Source organism: Diadema antillarum, unplaced genomic scaffold, assembly GCF_040938485.1.
Source record: "Diadema antillarum isolate AM-2024a unplaced genomic scaffold, OU_Dant_1.0 scf00000109, whole genome shotgun sequence".
NCBI lineage: Eukaryota > Metazoa > Echinodermata > Echinoidea > Diadematoida > Diadematidae > Diadema > Diadema antillarum.
Window position 1 is genome coordinate 323,717 of NW_027270998.1, and position 23,697 is coordinate 347,413.

A 23,697-nucleotide genomic window follows, 5' to 3' on the forward strand; every position below is an offset into this window, starting at 1 on the left:
TACAGCTCTTTGTAAAAGATTACAGCCAGCTGGAACTCCGTCTCGTGAGCCTCCTTGATTTTATATAATACTTATTATTATGTACGTGCCGATTTTCACATAATAATGATAATAAGTACCATGGTTAATGATAATTACTACCTTGTACATGTATTGAATTATTTCATTTCCTTTAGGTCTTTCTTTTTCTTTCAAACTTCTTCTTAGTCACAGTAAAGTATATACATTTTATCGCCTGCCAGAAACATCACCATCTGCGTAGGAAAACTACGATATGTTCATGTGAAAATCTTTCTTACTTAAAACTTTGTCCATGGCGCAATGATAAGATACATTTTCTAGCCAGCAGCCGTTTGTACTCTAGTCTTTAGCTGCTCCGTTGACGTACTCTTGAAAGTTTGAGCCGGCAAATGTCTTCACGAACATCTAAGAAGGGGGAGGGGATCGACTAGTGGAAGATGAAAGATTAACTGGAAAGACAATAGAAGACTTGTCCTTTCTGGTGCAGTTGTTGTTGTCGTTCTAGCATATCCAATCAGCCCTCATTCACTTTCATCCAAAAACGGCAATCATAGATACATATACACAAGCACGAACATGTGAACACATATGTGTACTTTAACATCAACACAAGCACACTACAGACACTAGTGACCATAGAATTTGAATTTGAATTTGAATGGATATGTTTTTTATCGAATGTTTGTCAGGGAGCAACCACGGATCCGTCGGCTGCTCACCAAGCCCAATTATTAAGGGACTATGAGCATAAAATTGCCTAGGGGCGTAACAACTGAAGCTACGGGATTGTGATTGATGGAGTGCACAATCTTGTCCAAAAAGCCTCGACGGCTTCTATAGTTATCAGCGAGTTTTAGAGCTGCGACGCGAACGTTAAGAAGACACTAATAGGTACAAATGATGTTCTGCACATGCGGAAGACAACCGTTTCCATTATCCACCCGCAGTCTGCGTCATCTCAGCTCTCGCGTCGCAGATCTAAAGGTGTTTAATATGTATAATTGCATTAATGATATGCGGACTAAACACTACATGTTTATAACAGGGAATGGGGAATGTTTATATCAACATTGTTGTTTGGAAATCAACACGCTGTAGTCCTTTTATGATAGTGCATGTATTGGCCCGTCAGAATGTAAATTCCTCATGACTTGTGTCCAGAATGACGAGAATCGCATTCATCAAAATGTGGGATTGTAAATATCACACCACCAGATGGCGCTATCCGCGTCGTAGCCTTCAGCAGCATAAATCGGCGACATGTGCTCATGTACTGACAAACACACTGCTGTAAAATGAATGCACTACTCTTTGCCTAGAGATTCAAGCGAGGCTGCTTGCAGCGACAGTAAAGCTAGTCCTTCTCCCGATTTTTTTTTTCCATCTTCCTGCTTTTCCTCTTTCCTTCCCTTTTCCCCTCCTCGGAATTTCTCGATTGACATTATTTTTAGCATCTGCCTCAAAGATACATGAACGCGCAAGTGAAATGTTTACCTGTAGCTGAGTGTAATTATTTACAAGTGTAGTTCTACCACATGTATTCAACGCTCTCCATGCACTATCCCACACATGCACACACATACAGACAGACACCCACACATGCACACACTTACAGACAGACAGAAAGAGACACCTACACACTCACATACAAATCATACACGTAAATATTCATCCATGCAAACATACACCTTCATTCAATCAATACAATTCTGCATCCACAGAGCTGTGTGCTTCTCTTTTGTTTTTTGTTTTTTGTTTTTTGTTTTTGTTTATTTATTTCACATACATTACAGAGTCTGTCATTCTGATAACCATTCTGGCCTCTCGACAAACGGCCTCCCCTGGTTTGACTTTAGAGGACAATACATTTCACTGCGAGTGTTCCTACCTCTGGCACATCTTCTGAACTACACAACATCTGAGTCACAATGACAACCATGCGACATTCACATGACTAACATGGATGGGGTCAATGTATGGCCATGTGGTAAGCAGAAAAGGAGTTATAGTCTCTATTCAAGACTCATGCCATACACAAGGGCAGGCGTCACGTGGATTCTGTATGCTTGTGCAAAATTGTGAAGTTAAAAAAAAAACCCTGACAACAAAAAATACCCTTTTTGCTATGAGTTGGACTTAACGATCACAGGGATTGTATTGGATTGGAAAGGAAAGCACTCATCAGAGGGTTGGTGTGGTAAGAAGTCATACTCATTAACCCTGGAAGGTATGGAGTAAAACCTGTTTGCACTTCACAGGAGTTACTTCTCACTGTTTTTCATGGATTTTATTTTGATTTTGGAATCATGAAAGAATGTCTATATCTACAAATTCTTAAGTAATTTTGCTTTAAAAGAATTATTTCATGCCTCCTTAAGATATTAAGAAAGACCAGAAATCTTACTAACCTTAATCAATCTTATCATTGTACATATATATCATTACATACTTGTGGAGGGCCTGAGATAGTAAGTGTATTGTAGCTAAAAGGCTTATTCAAGGCTGTAATCATTTAGCACTCAAAGAGATCTTGCACGTAATCCACTGTATCCTAATTTCATTAGATGTGATGTCGCATGCTGTTGTTGTTCTTTATAATTACTAAGTTCCATTTTTCCTTTTTGACATTGTAAATCATTTACAAATCAGCCATTGGGAGGCAATGAATAATACAATGAAACTGAGCTGAAAGGAACTAAATTTTCATACGAGAAAAAAAAATGTAAGGAAGATATTTACACTTTGGCCCAATAGGTTATTTCTTTAAAAGCAAGATATTGTTTAAAACTTTGTTGTACTTATCAGTCGGTTATATGCCCTTTTTCAATAGTACAATTGTATAATACACTGTATAACAGCTTGAACAATTCTAGCAAGCCATCACATGTTGCAGAACACATACAGTATATCAAGAACAGACAAATGCTGTTATTCAGGTACTGAACAGGGGGGAAAAACCAACTTTAAACATCAGTTTTCACTCTAACTTACAGAGTACATTTGGTATGTCATTTGTTGTAATGGCATTACGGTGAAAATCCTACCATACAACTTAAATGGGGACAAACTTCAAGCTCAAGAACCTATCACTGATTGAAAAAGAAAAGAACTAGCTGGTATTCAACCAGTAACCATAAAATGCTTGTTTGCTCTTTCTATCTCATAATTATGTCAGACTGTTTCATCCCTTAGCCTTTCCACTATCATTATACTTCACATGTCATAAGATAAATAAACTTACAAATGCCTGTGCCATTATGAGAACATAATAAGGTGATATTCAGAGGAGTCTTATTTCCTTCTGCTGACATAACAACTTAAGGTCTGAAGTGTTTCACAACTGATAACCTTTTGTTACCAACCAAAAATTGTGCAACTGCCATCAGAACTTTAGCAAAACATCCTAAACTTCCTGGTTACTTTAAATGCTTTAATATTGTTTTCACTAAGGAGATGGGGAGAAGAGAATGAGTGATTATGGTAAGGGGAAAAGGCATAAGAGATATGCTGCTCGCCAGACATTGGATAGTATCAAACCAGCAGACCGTATGATCGTATCATCCTGTGCTTCTGGGGTTTGGGGTTTGGGGTTTCTTGTGTCCCCTTTTGACATGCACACTGAACAATCCTTTGAGCTCTAGACATTAACACCTGCAAAAATGAATGCTTACCAGAGTTATAAAGTGTCTATGTACAAAAAATGTCAGTTGACAAAAAAACGAAAACTGCATTGTTCAAGACAGGTATGACAGAATGGAGCAGGATGTCATCAGATTACACAACTTGGGGTACCTACAAATTGTAACACAGGGACTTCTTCTATATGTTGATGACTCTACTAAGTTTCTGCACTCTGTTGAGAAGGATATCACCTTGCTTGATGGTTGCCTGTAGAAGAACAGGAGTAAAAAGACACAAGGGGGGTTATAAAGTAAAATATAGATGGGAAAGAGATACAGTGGACATAATTATTTGCTAAATACACATTCTGAAGACATAGTGACCAGTTCAAAGCTTAAAGGGAACGTATAGTTTTGGTTGACACCTACAGTAACTTCAGGTTTCTTACATTTTGGGGTGAAATAATGAGAAAACTCTTATGAAATATGAAAGATTGTGTAATTCCAAGAGGAATTCGACTTTTATTTGATGAAAATTGCTTTTGAAATGGCTGAAATACCCAAAATCGAGCAATCCTAATTAAAGGTGGGACCCATCTTCTATTTTGATCGCATTGTTTTACTTTGTTCTTAGATGTCTCTGCCATTTCAAAAACCGACTTTTATCAAATAAACTTTGAATTCCTCTTAAAGGCACATGGTCCCAGTGGTTAAGTCAAATGCATACGTGGGTGCACGGCGCAAGTTTCCTATAGAGACCTACGCTATCGACTCCTCTTTAAAGCTTACGCTGTGGCCCACTTCCCGAAGTCCGAAGAAGTCCGATCCACTGTAGTCAGTGCTCTGATCACAGTTCGGCTCATTATTCAGCTGAGGGGAATGGGATGACAGCTTTAGCAAACTTCTCTTGGGATTTCATAATAAGAAGCACATATGCAAGCACCCTGGCATTACTACAGACTGCGCAATGCGCAGAGAAGACAATGAAGGCAACATTACTTTATAATAGCAACACCTACGCACTTTACTCTTGATGACAGCTCAACTTTGGTAATCTACATATCGATGCTAACGGTGATCGGCAGTATCATCAACAGCACCCTCTACGCTACCGGGGACTAAGCGCCTTTAAATGGTATGCTGTATACTATTTCATAAGTGCTTTCTTGGCATCTCGCAAAAAGTTAAAAGCCCAAACCTCATCTCCACCAAAACTATACCAACCCTTTAAATACAAAACGGTACTTAACATACAATTTGGTCAGACTTATTTCGTCACTGGGCGGCAAGACCTCGTATCTTACATTTTGGTGAAAATGACTTTTTCTGATTAATGGTCAGATAATCAGTTAAAATGATGTCCTGTCCGAATCTTAGCTGTCTTACCCCACAAATGAAGCTGCCATGGCATGTCAAAGGAAAGGCTCTCCCATTTGATATAGTGCTTTGGCTGCCATGTTTTTTGCTCTCCTGAACATATGACATTTTGTAAATACATGTATGAGGTCTTGTCGCCCCAGCGACGATTCGGATATGCTGAAAATATAAGATTGGCATGCTATCTTCCTACTTTCATCGTTTTCTCGTCTCCTCCATGTCACATAAAAATCACTCGTTACAAAGTCTCAGTAAACTGTGCCATATTAATTTTTCGATCCATAATATGAGCATCCCTGCTTTTTCCAGAAGCAGAAAAAAAAAAATCACAAATGAACACAGAACAAAAAACAACAACAACAACAACAACAACAACAACAACAACAAAGAGCCTATGCTGAGTTACCTGATACTGGTAGTTTTTGCTGTCAGGCCGATTGGTCTCCACGATGCCACCAACTTTGTCTATTTTACAGTGCAGCCTGCCTGCTGCAATGAATCTTGATAATTCTCTGTTGGTGAAAACAATAGTTATATCCAAACATTGTATGGCAGTCACTTCATCTTTTTAGCTCATACTAGCAAAAACATAAACAATGACACTTGCCCTAATTACCACAAAAGTCAATGGGCTGTATAAAAGAAACAATTGCTTGTGCTAGCTTTTTGCTTGAAACCATATGAATAAAAACAAGCAATTGCTTGTGAGCAAAAGTAAGCAATTGCTTGCTGCCAAGTAATTGCTTTACATACAGACCATGCATTCACCTAAAAACATCTGCATAAAATGGACCTTTTGCTTGTTTTTACTATTAATGGCTTATATTTTTCAAAGCTCTGTTAAACAAGCTTGAGCTTTTGCTTAACTGGGACATTCACTTTTAAGCCTTCTGTTCATTCAGAAAAGAAAGACCAAAGTTGCGCATGAGTGGTATAAATTAACAACAAATTTATCCTAAAGATGTATTGGTTTTTGTTTCAACAAGGGGAATGCCCTGTGGTTAGCCCACAAAATGTGATGAAAAATGGGTAGGATGTCTGGCATCTGTGGAGAGCAAGGAGACCTCTCTCAACGTGCCTGGCAGATCCAGGCTACTATAAGTCAGGGCTGCATTTTCGACTGGTCTGACCTGAATCTCGGACCAGTAGGAACCCATTTTGTCTATTTTTTACTGGTCCATTCCTGAAAAAAATACTGGTCCAACAGTGACTTTTACTGGTCAGGGACTGTCGGACCAGTGCCAGTGTGCAGCCTTGTATAAGTGAAGTGATGTAAATCAGGCAGTATATGTATGTGTGTGTGTGTGTGTGTGTGCGCATTAGTGTGTGTGTATATGTGTCTGTGTATGTGCATTTATGAATGCCATTTTTAAACTCTGCTATGTCAGGAAATCAATGTTGCCGCAAACACTCTCCATTTTGAATACATCCTACCAAACCTGTGGTTTTTCTTGTGTTTGCACAGGTGTGACGTCCCTTTTATTTATCATGTGCAGGGCACGCAAAAGGTTTGTACAAGTAGAAGGTCATGCATCTACATGTATATGGATTTCAGCAATTGCTTGAGCTTGACATGCTTGTGCTAATGCTTGAAGCAATCGCTTGCAAGCAAATGCTAGTTTTTATGCATACGGCCCATTGTCTAAAGCACTCCCATCACAACGTACCCACTTATAAGGAAATTTGGCACAACTATTATTTTTCTATATAAACTATTTGTTTGGCTATGACAAAATTTCGATACAATGAAAGAAAACTGCCAGTCCCAATGAATTTGTTTTAATAGGAATCACTTGACACTTTTCAATATCACCAATATTTGTGCTCTTATACTGTCAACATTTGTGGCAAAAATGATTGTGCTATAGGTCAGTTTTAGCCAAACAAGTCTGTTAATCCATTTGACGGAAAGAGTAACATTGGTCTCATGACAATGAAGAATAGATAACAATCTAAACACTAATTAAAACAGCAAAATAATGGATACATGGTACCAACCGCAGTATAAACATGAATAATACCTGACTGTTCAAAATAAGAGGAAACGGTAATGGTAGTAGTAAAGTAGAAGTAGAAGAAGCAGCAGGAGCAGCAGTAGCTGTTGTTATTGTTGTCACCACACGAGTAGTAGTGACAGAACACATGTTAAGAAAAGAAGCAGAAGAATTATTGAATGTGGTACAGCTGTAGTGGTATGAGTGGCAGTAGTTGCAATAAAACAGTATAGTCCAAGTAGTAGCAGTGGCGACAGAAGTAGTAAAAGGAAGCAGTAGTACTCATCAATGCAGAAGTAGAAGAAGTAGTAGCAGTGATTCCTGCAGCTGCAGTACAGGAAGAAAACATAATACTAGACAGTGATATACATACTGGTCAATGAAGTCCACACTGACGCCAAATGCATCCGCCATGTACTGCAGGGTGAGGCTGCGGTAGGATTCCAGTAGCTGGGTGTAGGCTAGAATCCTCATCTCGCGTACGTAGTATCTGAAGTGGGGTGCCATCGACCGATCTATCTTCAGCTCCTGTTCAACCTTAGCTGCAGAGTTTAAAAAAAGATGTGTGTGGCTAGAGTGTGACATCTCTTACACACGGGTTTCTCATTAATGCTTTCAGTAGAACATGAAAGCGCTGCTAAGTGACCAGCCATCACCAAATCTGCAGTTAGTCTAAATCACACATGGTGTTGTGTGAATACACTACCTGTACCTGGGTATACACGCAAAATACAGGTCAGACATCAGATTTTCATTATGTGCATCTATAAAGAATATACCTGTACTATGAAGAATATAACTGTACAGCCACACCATGAGAGCTAGGACAAACTCCAACTTGTTGAACTGCTTGACATTACATCCAAACTCACTTCCAAGGCCTAAATCAAAGGAACATGCAATATATAAACAGGAGACTAAATGTAGGTCTCCAGTCATCAGATGATGTAGCTATAGACCGATTCTATGAGGCGATTTGTGTATTATCGGCATGGGCAGCGCCATTACTGCGGTGTTAACACCTACCCCCCCCCCACTCTCCCACTCCCCTCCCTACATGAGCAAATGATGCACGCGCATGGAAGGAAAAACTGATGCATGGTTGTTTTAGCCAATAGGCATCTCGTACTGAGTGCGCGAATGCTTGCTTAATGCGCGAACATTTGTAACAAGTGCGCTTACTCCTGCTACAAGTGTGCAATAAACATGTTTGCCCGGGGCGGGGACACCGCAGCTAGAGCTAATGGCTGCGCCCTGTAACCGCAACTTGTCTACTGCCCTCAATGAACTCGAATCGGTCTATACTGTAAAGAGTAGAATTTTTTTTTTAGGTGGTCAGTTGGGCCACCTGAGCAGGAGTTTCAGGCGGCCAAATGGATTTTTAGGTGGCCCAGAATGAGACAAAATATATTCAATCAGCGAATTGTACATTATTATGTGCATAACCGTACTACTCTAGATCTCCACGTGCATCCTTTGCGCATTTCCCACAACATGAAACTAATACAAAAATAAAAGCACACACATTTTTTGCATGTTCTATATAAAACCTTTGAATATGCGAAATAAAAAAAAAAAGTGGAATACATTTTACCCAGTGGTGTGCAAAAAGTTACTTGCACAAAAATGTTTGCTTTTACAGTACCATGTTAATTTTTTTTTCCTACATGCCTCCTTTATGACAGAGCCGAAAGCTCCTGTGTCCCTTGTTCATTATGATTTCAGCTTTGAAATCTAGCAGAAATCACTTTAAATCAAAGTGTGACAGTCCATGGTACATGCTGGCATCACATGTGAGAAATACAAACACCTTGTACTGCAGAGAGTGGATTTCATTAATAGTCAAGAATGTAATTTTTACAGGTAGTTTGAATGTCAGGCTTATTCTAAACCATATCACAAAAAAAAAAGGGCCATTCCTTGCAAATTCAAAGTACATATCATGGTACCAAAGCTTAAGATCTGACACCAAATGTGCACACATATTAGCTTGAATACCATGTGGACATGGCACTCCAGCAAATTTGGTCTGCATGCTAGCAGGTTTGGCTTACATGGGTTTGGTTATACATTACATTTCTGTCGTTAATTTGTCAAAATTTATTTTCTACTCCTGATAACTGCATGGTATGTTCAAAAAGCAAAGTCTTTGATTCTGCACACACTTACCAAGGGATTGAAAGAATTCTGCATAGCGGCATTCATAGAGCGAAAACAGGAATGTGCGCAGTTCTGGAAGGCTGTGAAGCACCTCTAGAATTTCTGAACCTTTGACAACCTAAATTAAAATGATCAAAGGACAGGGACACGTGAACTGGAAAAACTCACAAATAAAGTCAGTTCATTCTTCATAAATACCAAAGGTGAATATTACTAATGCTTTGATGGATAAAAGAAAAGAAAAAAACTTCACAGCAATCAAACATATGGTACACCTTGATTCTTTCATGGCACAAAATACAAATTTCTTCAGAATGTAAGAACTGAAAACCCCTATAGATGCACAATATCACTACTATCGTATTCTAAGGACCTTCATAAGCTACTCTTTAAACTGGTGGATTACACCTATGCCATGCCTGTCCATTCTTTATTATTTGGATGATAAAAGTAAGACTACATTTTACACACTTGCTCAAGGCCATCATAAATGACGTTTAAACATAGTTATTCAAATACGATAAGAGTGGCTGTCTCACACAGGTTTATGTCACTACTTTGTCAAAATTTTAATCCCTAAACACTTTTCTATTTGTCTAAAGCTTGGTACTCAAACATGTCACACAGTGTCTTTTGCCATATACAATTCATTCATGCAACAAACATGGTTTTTGCAATGTATTCGGCAGTTTACCAGAGCCACTGCTCGCCACACACTTACTTTGGTTCTCAGTTCTGTCCTGTTCAGTGCAATCATGGACACGATGACAGTGTAGGTCACAAACTGTTTGTAGTCCATCAGCTCATAGGAGGTGAAGGTGGAGACAGTGTCGAGGAAGAAGTTGGCAGCAGCCTTGAATTCCCTGATGGACATGTTGTAGACACCTTGGTACACCTTGAGACGGTTTCTCCTATCCCAGTCTCCGCCTTCATCAATCATGCTGCCAGAAATCACCGAAAAAGTAACAAATTGAAATTGGTCGGGTTGTAATCATCAAAAAACAGTGGCCATAAATGCATTAAAAGATTATAATATATATGTATTACTGAACATTCATCAAATTTCTTCAACATGGATTGGTGTCATTACAACTGAAGAGAAAAAAAAAATCACGTAAGTACCCTTTGTGACCTGCATCAACCCAAGTTTTGTCTCCATTTTGGTATGTACCTTTACATTGAGTCGACTGAACTTAGCTGTTTAGAGTTTTTGCATACATATCATGATGTATATATACTTTTTTTTTCATTTGCCAGTACCTAAGTTTATTAATGATAGAAATACCAATTACTTTTTTAATGATTTTAACTTGATATCTTTGTTTTCTGTACATATACGAGAATTTTTTGTTTTCTCTTTGTCTCTTAATCAATAAATGACTCATTTGTCATTTGTCTTTTCATATTTCACTCTACATGTTTCTTACTTGTTGATCTACATTGCTACTCTGCAATTCAGCCTCTTGGCTGCCATGGCAGTACTTTTAATTAACCAAATCAAATAGAAATGAATTAAAAGAACATATAAATGCATGTAATCTTATACCTTTTGGCCTTATCAATATTCCGGGTAATGAGATCATTATCGTTCCAGAAGATGCCAACCCTGATGAGATGAAATATGATGTCCAGTCTGTGTCCAAGGGCCACTGTCTTCTCAAATGCCTTCCTAAAAGTGGTCAAACAGGACTCCTACAACATACAAACAACAAACAAATAATATTTCACTAACAGGCTCAAAAGTGTCACTTTCAGGTATCACATCAGGGTGCAATAGTTCACACATATTCAAGAATGCTTTACTTAATGGTATTGGGGAAATCAAACATCAAACCCAATCCACAAAATTATGGAATCATAAAGTTTCAAGTGTTTTCATGCTGCAATGATATCTGCCCAAACCACATCTGCATATTGAGAAGATTTGATGCCAGCACCTCTCTAGTCTCCCAATTTCCTAATAAAAAATAAAAATATCATAAAATCAAAATATCTCCACAGATTTTTCTTTTCAAGATAAAATTAAGAGTACCATATAATCAATTCCTACATATAGCAACAAAAACTCTCCACAGATTTTTCTTTTCAAGATAAAATTAAGAGTACCATATAATCAATTCCTACATATAGCAACAAAAACTATCAGGGGAGAAAGAGCTAATACCTCAGTTGCTAAATTATCATCCCAAAACATGACTCCCTTTATGATTTTGTGTATAAGTCGATGAGAGAGATGTGAGCTACACTCAGCAAATGTCCACAGTTTCGTGTAGCTGTGATCAACATATATCATCATTTGTGAGGACATGCAAATTTTTAGGAGCTCTGTAACTTCCTTAAATGTGTGATTTCATGAAACTATTGAGTTTTAACATTCTGTTCTATCAGTGAAGTCTACTTTAACATGGTGTGGCAGTAAACTTGGAGACTGAACAGTTTGGCCTGTTTAAATGGATTTGAAGACAGAGGTACATAATCATGTAAGACATTCTTCATTCTGCTTGAAAAGACTCAGTTGCACTTTTTCTCTTAAAATTTTTCTTCACTTTTCAGTGTTACTGATAATGTTCTCAATCAGATAAAATCCCTCCTTTCCACTCTCACATTTCTGAATACATCTCACAGCATGTTCAATTTACAAATCATAGTAATGGAGCAATTCGCCATTTCTCATTACGCTTGAATAAACTCAGTCACAACACTAATGAATGTTGCCGTGCACTCTGTTGTTTGAGATCACTTGATAAATCATCATCAAGATGAGGACAATAACTGTGACAATATAATACAACAGGAACTGATTTTACAACAAAGTTAGACTAGTATGGACAATATACACCAACACGATTAGACTTCATGCCTCATTACCTTGTCTCCAATTCGACAGAAGAACTCTGCCTTGGCCAACAAGGCATCACGCACTTCAGTCTCTCCAAGATTTTGTTCAGCATCTTTCAGAGTTTCATCCAACTTTTTCAGCTCTGCTGCATTGTCATCTTTCATCGCCTGCAGAACTTTGGTGTCAACCTTCCAGTTTAGCTCCTTGCAGATTTCTTCATAAAATGGTGCCATTTCTGAGGAATAACACATGAACATGTCATCACGTCAATCTTCTTGTACATGCATACAGGCTGCTATTTTCAAAACAATGAATACAAATTACATGACCCACAGTCAGTCATGAGTCAGTTATTATTGTTATTGTTCAGTCATTAAATTTTTTTTCATGCTTTGTAGACACACCAAATTGAAACATTATAATAGTACTCCTTGCAAACTATAAATACAAGTATGTACGTGCATGTAGTTCCACTCTCAGAGTGAGAAGCCACATCCTCTTAATGTAATTTAGTACACTGCACATGATTTGCAAATTTTGAAAGCTGAAAATAGTCCTGGCATTTCCTCTAAAGATCATTTGTATTCTCATTTTATTTTGTGTTTTAGGTGGACTGGAACTACAAATAGAGTAGATTCCACATTCCTGTTATTCACAGGAATACAAGTATATCAGTTTAGCCTATTTCCTCATGACCAGGTAATAGTATGCAAGGCTGCACACTGGCACTGGTCTGACTGTCCCAGACCAGTTAAAATCAATGTTGGACCAGTAACTTTTTCACAAATGGACCAGTAAAATATTAAAAAAAATAATAATAATGCCTCCAGCACCACTTCATGGCGGAGGCATAAAAAACTGGGTGCCTACTGGTCCGACAGACAGGTCGGACCAGTAGAAAAAAATCAGTCCTGTAGTATGCAATGTTAAAATCACAGATCACTGCTGATTTGTAAGCCAGTAGAAAGTTTAGTGTTTAGACAGCTGGCTACGTACATACTGGATGTACACTGTACAGTTTTGTATGTCCACTGTATGCTTTTAATATGCTACACAAGACCATTCTTGGTTCATGCACTAGCAGCCATTTGATCTATGGTGTTTTCATAAATAATTGCACATTGCAAATGCAGATATTAGAGAAAAATATAAAATAGTTCTACAGCTTTTGTACATAGTTTTGAAACATGTACAACACTCCAAATCCCCTCAGGCCCAAGCCCTACCAATATTAAAGATTAACATTAAATTTACTTATTTACATTAAAGTAAATTAATGGCACATAAAAATTCATCAAAACAAAACCCTTTTGATATATGGTAGGTGCCTATAGGGCTGTTAATACTCCCAATAGAAACTAAATTGATATGTAAAAACCTTGCACCAAGGTTGAATCTCTTGGCTCTGTGTATAAACTTAGTTAGACTAGAGTTAATAGACAGACCTTGTGAGTTGCGACTTAAATTTCATTTAATTTTACTGTAAACTTATCTGTAAAATAAAAATCATTCATATATTCTCTACAGCTAATGCTACGCCTACAGTTTTACATTAAACGAGGGCAATTTTGCAATAAATCTTGTTATTTACAGGGACAAAGAGTGGCAGACCTACCGCTTTCATGCAGGCCGGCCAGGATAGTGTACAGTTTTACAAATGTATCTTATTATCGCTTCATTTCAGACCTGGACATTACATGACATGTGTATATCAGTCCGGGAAACCCGCTCATGAGGACCGCTCCCCTGTAAGAGGACTGCCCCCGCCTCATGAGGACCCCGGGGTTCCTCATACTAACCCCGGGGGGAAGTCCTCACGAGGACCCCTATTCACTTCTTTTTCATCTCACATCTGACGTATAAATTGTCGCAACTTTGCATGGTGATTTTTTGTCACACACACATGTCCACTATCCACAAGATCAGGTTAGTACTGATTTCATTTTTCTCGTTACGAATTTGTGTGAAAAGAGGTCAGACTTCAGCTTCACGAGGCTGATTCGCACGCGGAGATGTGCGAGCCGCAGAAAAAAGCACCGAAAATATTTAGACGGATCAGGAATAATATATTTGTTTGTTGTTTGTATGTTGTAGGAGTCCTGTTTGACCACTTTTAGGAAGGCATTTGAGAAGACAGTGGCCCTTGGACACAGACTGGACATCATATTTCATCTCATCAGGGTTGGCATCTTCTGGAACGATAATGATCTCATTACCCGGAATATTGATAAGGCCAAAAGGTATAAGATTACATGCACTTATATGTTCTTTTAATTTATTTCTATTTGATTTGGTTAATTAAAAGTACTGCCATGGCAGCCAAGAGGCTGAATTGCAGAGTAGCAATATAGACCATAGAGTTTGTAGGCCCTATACGTTTTCATGTCATTGTGACTATGTGCATGTGTGTGCAGTGTCGGAAGGTACCGCGGTGCCGGTGCAGTGGCCGTGCCGCAATGTATTGGCAAAGTGTGCGTGTACGTGTCTGTCGCGTAGCTGTCCAGGGGGGTGTTTCATAAAGCTGTTCGTAAAGTTACGAACAACTTACGAGCGACTGGTGATCAGTTCTTGTGCTGAATTATGGAAATTCTGATAAGTATATCACAACTGATCACCAGTCGCTCGTAAGTCATTCGTAACTTTACGAACAGCTTTATGAAACACCCCCTGATCTGTCAGCTGTCTGCACGCACGCATGAAAACATTCGAATGTGATTAGCACGTACATGCTCTGTAACGTTGCATCTGACGGCGATGTATTGTTCTATTTTGAAGAGAAAATGAATGCACTTTTCCAGCAAATGTACAATTATCAAATGGGTGTATCTACAAAATAAATAATTTTCCACGGATTCTGGTTTATCTCGTATTTCTGCGGGATACTTTTCTTTACGATGTAAATTCACGGACACGGCGTGAGTCGTATCATCTGTAGTGTGGTATACAATCATTCATCATCCAAATGATGAGTGATTATCAAATGTCTTTTTAGAACATGAAGAAACATCTTTAAATGTTTAATGCTATAATGCCATATCAGTATCATTTTGACATCCATCTGCAGTTTCCAGATTCCAGTTGAATGTGCTACAGTGTACTGTGAAGAAATGCAGATAGCCTGTACATACCAGCTGTGTGGACACAAAAAGTCACAAACACGAATGATGAATAAAGCAGTGTTTTTAATATCATGGAATTTATTTCAGTCGTACATTCTTTGTTGAAAAACATGTTTTATACCTGTTTCATTTAATAGCACAATACATCAGAATTGCAAGTACACTGGTATCAGAAATGCCATTACAACACTAAATACCAGTATTAAGATGGTCATTTTCCCTTGACATCTGTAGTGGAAAGGAAAAGCAAATGTATTTCTGCATGCATGAAGTTTCATTTCAAGTATGGTACATAATCTATTTGTTTGAAAATGCACAGAGTGCAGGCAAGACATACACTTGGAACCTGGTCTCTCATAACACAGCTATACCAGAGTGATATTTCATTTCATAAATTGGATATAGAAAATAGTAAAGCCCTCTCTCGTTACCTTTCTCAGAATTACCGGACGAGAACACATATTACACCATGTACTTTCATTTTGACAATCCTCGAAAAAATAGTAAGATATCAAATAGTAAGGACCTCCCTCATCGCCTTGCTCAAAAAACCCGGACGAGAAACTACTATCTTTTTTTACTTGGCCTTAATTGTTATGTTAAGAAGTACCGAAAATTTTATTTTGGATGCGATATGTTGTCATTTAAGTGAGAAAATTTCACTTTCGTCAGAGATCGTGCCCATTTTATCGGTTGGTTTTTGTTGATTGCTAGTGTGTTAGTATATGTGTAGTGTGCATGTAACAGTGCAATGCTGTGTTTAGTGGTATATTACCGTGTATGTTGTACCTGCCGCGAACGGCTGCACGGCCGCTTACTGCCGTAGTTACTCTATACGTCAGATGTGAGATGAAAAAGAAGTGAATAGGGGTCCTCGTGAGGACTTCCCCCCGGGGTCAGGCCGTCAGGCCGTCGAACTGTGCTGTCTGAGGGAGGTGACATGTGTGTTTTTCAGGGGATACAAGGAAAAGTAGAAATTACGCGGTGCGTAATATATGTCCCCGCCGGAAGTAGCATTTTGTAGCAAAATGTGCAATATAGGTAAAAAATCAAGGTCAAAGGTCAAAGATGTCAAAGGTCAAAATTCTGTGTAAAAGTTTTGAAGCCCTCACCTAGTGCCATCACATAAAGCAAACGGAATCGAAATCGGGTTAGAAATGGCGAAGGAGTAGCATTTTATAGCCACTGTACAATACAGGTCAAAAATCAAGGTCAAAGGTCAAAGAAGGCAAAGGTCAAAATTCTGTGTAAAGTTTTGAAGCCCTCACCTAGTGCCATCACATAAAGCAAACGGAATCGAAATCGGGTTAGAAATGGCGAAGGAGTAGCATTTTGTAGCCAATGTACAATACAGGTCAAAAATCAAGGTCAAAGGTCAAAGAAGGCAAAGGTCAAAATTCTGTGTAGAAGTTTTGAAGCCCTCACCTAGTGCCATCACATAAAGCAAACGGAATCGAAATCGGGTTAGAAATGGCGAAGGAGTAGCATTTTGTAGCAAAATGTACAATATAGGTCAAAAATCAAGGTCAAAGGTCAAAGAAGGCAAAGGTCAAAATTCTGTGTAGAAGTTTTGAAGCCCTCACCTAGTGCCATCACATAAAGCAAACGGAATCGAAATCGGGTTAGAAATGGCGAAGGAGTAGCATTTTGTAGCAAAATGTACAATATAGGTCAAAAATCAAGGTCAAAGGTCAAAGAAGGCAAAGGTCAAAATTCTGTGTAGAAGTTTTGAAGCCCTCACCTAGTGCCATCACATAAAGCAAACGGAATCGAAATCGGGTTAGAAATGGCGAAGGAGTAGCATTTTGTAGCAAAATGTACAATATAGGTCAAAAATCAAGGTCAAAGGTCAAAGAAGTCAAAGGTCAAAATTCTGTGTAGAAGTTTTGAAGCCCTCACCTAGTGCCATCATATAAAGCAAACGGAATCGAAATCGGGTTAGAAATGGCGAAGGAGTAGCATTTTGTAGCAAAATGTACAATATAGGTCAAAGGTCAAGGTCAAAGGTCACGACTGAAATTCTGTGTAGAAGTTTCAAAGCTCCCTTGTAGTGCTATCATATAAAGCAAACAGAATCAAAATTGGCTCATAAATGACAGAGAAGTAGCAAATTGAAGATTTTGATCACACACGGACGCACACACGGACACACGGACGGACACACGGACGGACACACGGACGGACACACACACGTACGGAGCCCGTTTCATAGTCCCCTGCTCGAACTCGTTCGGCGGGGACAAAAATCCATCCAATCTACATATCTCCAGCAGAAATATGATCTCTATCCAAACGCAATCGTAAATTTTAGCATCTTCTTTATCTAGGGGTGGAATTATTTTTACACCTTACCTTCTCTAAAACATGTATTTTAGAGGAGTCTCTTAGCCTCTCAAGCACGGATTCCAGCCTCCCTTCACAGTGGTCCCACCTATGTCATCCTGTGTTGGCCTGAAACCTAACTCCTCCAAGCTGCACATTGTTTGGGAATCCTGACTGCCTTTCTTCATTGAATGATACATATTCTTCCAGCTGATGCCAGAATCATCATGCAAACTAGCAACTGATGGCGTAATGTATTATTGATCAGTTATTTTAAAGCATGCTGATGGCTCATTTTACCTGTTGCTGATGTTCTATCTCATTACATTGACCTGAGACTGAGTGATAATGATATGATATGATATGTCTACACATGCAATAGGATTGTGCATAGTGTGATGTATTGACATACTACTGTACCGTACATCTGATCTGGTACTGTGCTGGTCATCTCAATTTCAGCTTCTGTGCTTGTATTATTATATCAAGTGCAACTGCACTTTTTAGTGAAAATTACCTGTTTACTGCAGTTTTTTCCAACTGACATCAGAGTCATCCGACCAATCAGCTACATACAGTACTGTGCAGCTGTGCATTGTTTTGACTCATCACCTCATCTACAAAAGAATTGCTTTTACATGTAACGTATGGGTATTATTGACTACCTGCCTACACCTGTACTCTCCGAGTTTAAGCTGAACTATTTCTGTTAGTCCTACATTGATCTACATCATGGAGGTCAGCAAGAAACCACACCACATTCTACTTGTTTTTCTCGCTACTGCCTGTGTTTTTCACATACTGAAATGTGACCTTCTCACAGCCCGCAGTCACAATAGTGCTGGATGTAAAGCTTCTATCCTCGTGTCAATGGGCAACAAACTGAGCACTATTTCTTCAAGGGCACGTTTGTTGACCTTCCACTCGGTATCCCCAAGCCACCTTGCAATGCTACTCCTCCTTGGTGGACAAGTGGAAACAAACCCCGGACCTCTTGATAATCCAGTTCCAAATTTTCCCTGTGCAATCTGTGACAAGGAAGTTCACGATGATGATCCTGCTATCAAGTGTGATGCCTGTACTTATTGGTGCCACATATCCTGCGCTGGTGTTTCATCTCGTTCTTACCAACAACTGCTCAATAAGTCAAGGAGTTTTGCATGGAACTGTTTTCAGTGTGGTTCTACCAACGTTGGATCCAGCTCATCGCTGCATGTACTTGACTTTTCCCATTCCAACAGCTTTTCTCCTCTACGAGATGATGACGAGGATAGCCAAGCAGCCTTCCCTCTCACGTCTACACCGACAGCTAGCCCAGCTAGCCATCTACCTCCTGCCCAGCCAAGCTTTTCACCTCCAAGATCGCACCGTACGCCGAAAAATCAAAGAAAAGCCTTCCGGGTGATGGTAATCAACTGTAATGGCCTCAAAGGGAGCACAAAACGAGCAAACTTCCAAGCAGCAATATCACAATACTCGCCCGACATCATCCTTGGATGCGAATCCAAATTGGATGCTGACATCTCTTCTTATTCCATCTTCCCTGAAAATTTCTTGGTCCTACGCAAGGATCGCAATCAGCACGGTGGTGGCGTGTTTGTCGCAGCTAGGAGTTCAATAATCATCACTGAATGTCCTCACCTTGATGCTGACTGTGAGATCCGGTGGTGCAAACTGGAGATGCTTAATGCTAAGCCCCTATTCATTGGCAGTTATTACTGCCCACCAGGCGCTCGTCAAGCAGGCATAGCTGGACTTGAAGCCTCTCTGATGTCTCTGATGAGAAACCAACGAGGTCATCCCAATATTGTTCTTGCTGGTGATTTCAACCACCCGGACATAAACTGGGAAACCCAGGCTCCAACCAATCCTGCCACTGCAACCTACCATCAGAAACTATTGGATTTATTTCTCCTGAATTCTCTGTCCCAGTTCGTCAGAGATATCACCCGCCCATCTTCAGGGAACATCCTGGACCTAATCGCTACTTCAAACCCCGCACTTGTTGATGATGTACAAGTTCATCCAGGGATTTCTGACCATCATATCCTGACCTTCAATATCACTGCAAATCCTAGATTTAAACCCAAACCTTCACGCAAGGTGTACCAGTTTAACAAGGCTGATCCATTACAACTTAAAGAAGCTGCTGAAGCTTTCTCTGAGGATTTTCTTCTATCTGATCCGGAATCTAGATCTGTGGAATCAAATTGGTCCATGATTGCTGACTTCCTGAACAGGTGCATGTCTGACCTTGTCCCTTCCAAGCTGACCAAGGGCAAAAAGCACTTACCCTGGATCTCCGTCTACATTAAACGTCAAATGAGGAAAAGAGATCGGCTCTTCAAGAAAGCCCGACACTTGTCAAATCCCACTGCTTGGAAAACCTACAGAGAATTCAGGAACCAAGTTGCCAAACTTGTGCATAAAGCACACCTGGACTATGTCAACAACATCATCGGAGGTAGCCTCTCAACAAACCCAAAATCGTTCTGGTCATACATCAGATGCTGCCGCTCAGAGTTTACAGGCATTTCATCAATACGCACAGCAACTAAGCTTTGTGCTACAGCTAAAGACAAGGCTGAGAGTTTGAATGATTTTTTCCAATCTACGTTCACTCATGAAAATCTGCACCAAGTTCCACAGAAAGGTCCATCACCATACCCATCAATAGGACACCTACATATCCACAGGACAGGAGTAGCAAAGCAACTACTCCAACTTGACCCTTCCAAGGCAAGTGGTCCAGACCAGATTCCTCCCCAGCTCCTAAAGATCATTGCCCATGAGATTGCCCCTGCTCTCTCCTTTGTCTTCCAGCAGAGCTACAACTGTGGCTTAGTCCCACCCCAGTGGAAAGAGGCATTAGTTACCCCAGTCTACAAATCAGGTGACCGGAGCGATCCTTCCAACTACCGCCCCATTTCACTCACCTGTATATGCTGTAAAGTCATGGAGCACATTGTACTCAGTCATGTATCGAAGCATCTAGCAAGAAATGACATCCTCACTGATGCTCAACATGGCTTTCGCCAAGGGCTTTCTACAACCACCCAACTCTCGTCAGCAGTACATGATTGGTCCTCTACCTTACAAAAACGCAGCCAGATTGATGTAGTCTTCTTGGACTTCCAGAAGGCATTCGATCGTGTGCCACACCAACGCCTGCGTACGAAACTCCAGTACTATGGAATCTCAGGAGACTCTCTCAACTGGGTCATGTCCTTTCTCAGTGAAAGGAAGCAAGCCGTGGTAATTGATGGTACACAATCCTCATGGAGAGCTGTACCATCAGGAGTCCCCCAGGGATCTGTGATTGGCCCGACTCTCTTCCTTTTGTACATAAATGACATACAAGATGATATCCAATCCTCCATCCGGTTGTTTGCGGACGACTGTGTTGTCTACCGTGAGATTGTGACTGACGATGACTTTCACTTACTACAGCAAGACCTTCAACTACTATCGGCCTGGTCCCAAAACTGGCTCATGAACTTCAACGTGAAGAAATGCGGCATCCTCTCAATAACCCGCAAACGCACTCCCAGTATTTATCAGTACCTCCTTTCCAATCAAGTAATTCCCAGAGTCAACGAGTACAAGTACCTAGGTGTGACGGTTACGGCTGACCTTCGGTGGAACAAGCACTGCCAGACCATCAGGCACAAGGCAAGCCAAACCCTGGGACTCATCCGCAGAACCCTGTCTCCATGTACTAAAGAAGTAAAGGCCAGAGCCTACACTGCACTGGTCCGTCCACAACTAGAATACGCCTCTGCAGTGTGGAATCCTTTCACTTTTATTAATATCAACTCACTCGAGCAAGTACAAAAGTCTGCAGCCCGTTTTGTCCTATGTGATTACAGCCCAACATCATCTTCCACAGCCCTAGTAACAGCACTCGGATGGGATAGCCTTCACTCTCGCCGCCTTCTTGCACAATGCACACTTTTTCACAAAATCCAACATCACCTGGTTGCCATGCCCCTCCCACCCGATATCACCCCAGCTAACTACATTGGAAGACAAGATCACCAACTCAAATACACAATCCCTAGATCCACCATTGACTCCCACAAGTATTCATTCTACCCAAGAGCCATAAGACTATGGAATCGCCTGCCGGGACCCATAGTAAGCACCGCCAACCCAACATCATTCCAAGGAGCTGCTTTGCCCATCCTCAGGGCAATGCAGCCTCCTGCTGGATCAGCCACTGTGTAAGAGGATCGACGCTGTTTTTACTCGCACTGAGCACCTATACTCACATTTTATTGTATGATAGTGAGACATCTGTACATACACTGAATGACACCCCCTCATGACACACAGTTCGAGTTCATCCCAGTATAGCTTCATGTACAAGCTGCTTCAAGGGATTACTACATCAAGGTATCAAAGGTATCAAGTATGAGGAATCCCGGGGTCCTCATGAGGCGGGGGCAGTCCTCTTATTAGTCTAACGGGGGAGAGGTCCTCATGAGCGGGTTTCCCGGACTGATATGCAGACATGCAGATGCAGCTTTGCTGAGGTGTAAAATCCACATAACCTCTTGACTAGTTTGATTTCTACAACACCTATTACACATTTAGAGCTATTCTTTATCTCCTTTTGCCTCCTTGTCTTAATTTACTATCTATTTAGGAAGCTTTGAAAATTGCACAGCCCAGCACACAGCTCAACAGTTCCCTAGGTATCGAAACTAAACCCAGCACAGAATCTAAGCGCTGGGACTGATTAAACAGTCGTGACAAAGCATTTCATTTTTTTATTTGTGACTTACTTCCACTTGTGATCCCCGACATTAGCTCATCTCTGGCCTTTTTGTCATTTTTATGACTTTCTTGCGTCAAAAGGAACTTAAGTTGGGCGAGATTTAAATCTGGGTTCTTCGTAAGACCCTCTTCCTCGAGATTTTCAGACGGCATTTTCGGTGTAATTGACTAGAACTTCTCAACGCGTGTACTACGTGCTACACAATAATCGTATGTATGTGTGCATCATATGTATCTGCGGTGGGCGCGCGCGGGCGGATGCGGGCGCGCACACATTATTTCCAGTCATGCCAGCCAGCCAGCTAAGCTACATTTGTGGCGAGTTTGAATCAGAGTGGATCAAGAAAATTAGATCCTACAGAGGTGTTTTAGAGAAGTGTGGTACCGGTACATAGAGCTGCATTATCAGGGGTGTGGCATCGTATGTCATATTTTTGGTTAGAGGATAACTATTGGATCTAAAATGGGTGAAATCATCTTTGAATCTTAGGTTGGACGATATGGATAAGCAAAATTGGATTGCTGAAGTTGATAGAAACCATGTTTTCATTATAGAATTTTTAAACAGGAGATTGGCTTGGAAAATTATTTATTAAAGTTGGATGTAGTGGATATAGAATAACTGTAAATTTCGTTGTGGGGAACCACAAGCTGCCTATTGCTAATTGTCGATATTTACCTGATCAAGCGCCCGAATTATGTACTTTATGTAATTTGCAGGTTCAAGGGGATGAATTTCATATTTTTTTTTCGTTTGTCCTTTCTTCAGTAAAACTCGTAGGCATTATAATGATTATTAAGATGTATCTCTCATGCCGTCCTAACGTTATTAAATTCCATCAATTATTTAGTAGTAGGAGTATTAAAAAGTTGAAGAATTTGTCCAGATTTTAAGATAATTATGTCGAAGTTTGACTAGAATCATTTTTTCTTTTATTGTTTTTTTTAAGTAACTGGTTGTAGTTTTTTTAGGAGTGCCAAAACTGTTAAGTGTGTCAGTTGACACAGTGTGCTCTATTTGTTGTTAAATCTTGCCGATATTATATTATTTATGTGTTGTGAATGCCAAAGTTTCAATCTTTTTATTGTGTGTTTTATACTCATTGTATTTCTTCCAAGCCCCGGGAGGGGCCGTTTCAAGAAATAAAATTAATTGTCATTGTCATTGTCATTGTCATTGTCATTGTCATTGTCATTGTCACACGTATAATACACACCAAATTAAAATCTCTTTGCTTACACACACACCTATACAGTGGCGTACCGTGAATCAAAACATGGGGGGGGGGGGGGCACCTTGTGGAAAAGTAATTTTGAGGGTGTGTATGCTTGTGCGTGCGTGCGTGTGTATGAGTGTGTGCGCGCGCTGTCAGTCTGCAAACTTAATGTTGTTACAATGGAATGTGATACATGTTCCACAGCGCAGTCATTGAGCAACATTGTAAGTTTTCCTTACATGGATTAGG

At 40.0% G+C, this 23,697-nt stretch overlaps 1 protein-coding gene across 1 annotated transcript; it reads right to left on the reverse strand.

Annotated features, from left to right (window-relative positions):
* Nucleotides 1–2,853: 2,853 nt before the first annotated feature.
* On the reverse strand, nt 2,854–22,413 carry LOC139719376 (26S proteasome non-ATPase regulatory subunit 6-like). Its single transcript, XM_071630791.1, has 8 exons — nt 22,240–22,413; nt 12,041–12,246; nt 10,719–10,864; nt 9,894–10,113; nt 9,182–9,290; nt 7,386–7,554; nt 5,425–5,530; nt 2,854–3,909 (listed from the first exon to the last, which is right to left on the reverse strand). The coding sequence occupies exons 1-8, from the start codon at nt 22,382–22,384 to the stop codon at nt 3,841–3,843; spliced, it is 1,170 nt and encodes a 389-aa protein (XP_071486892.1). The 5' UTR covers nt 22,385–22,413; the 3' UTR covers nt 2,854–3,840.
* Between the last annotated feature and the right edge of the window lie 1,284 nt (nt 22,414–23,697).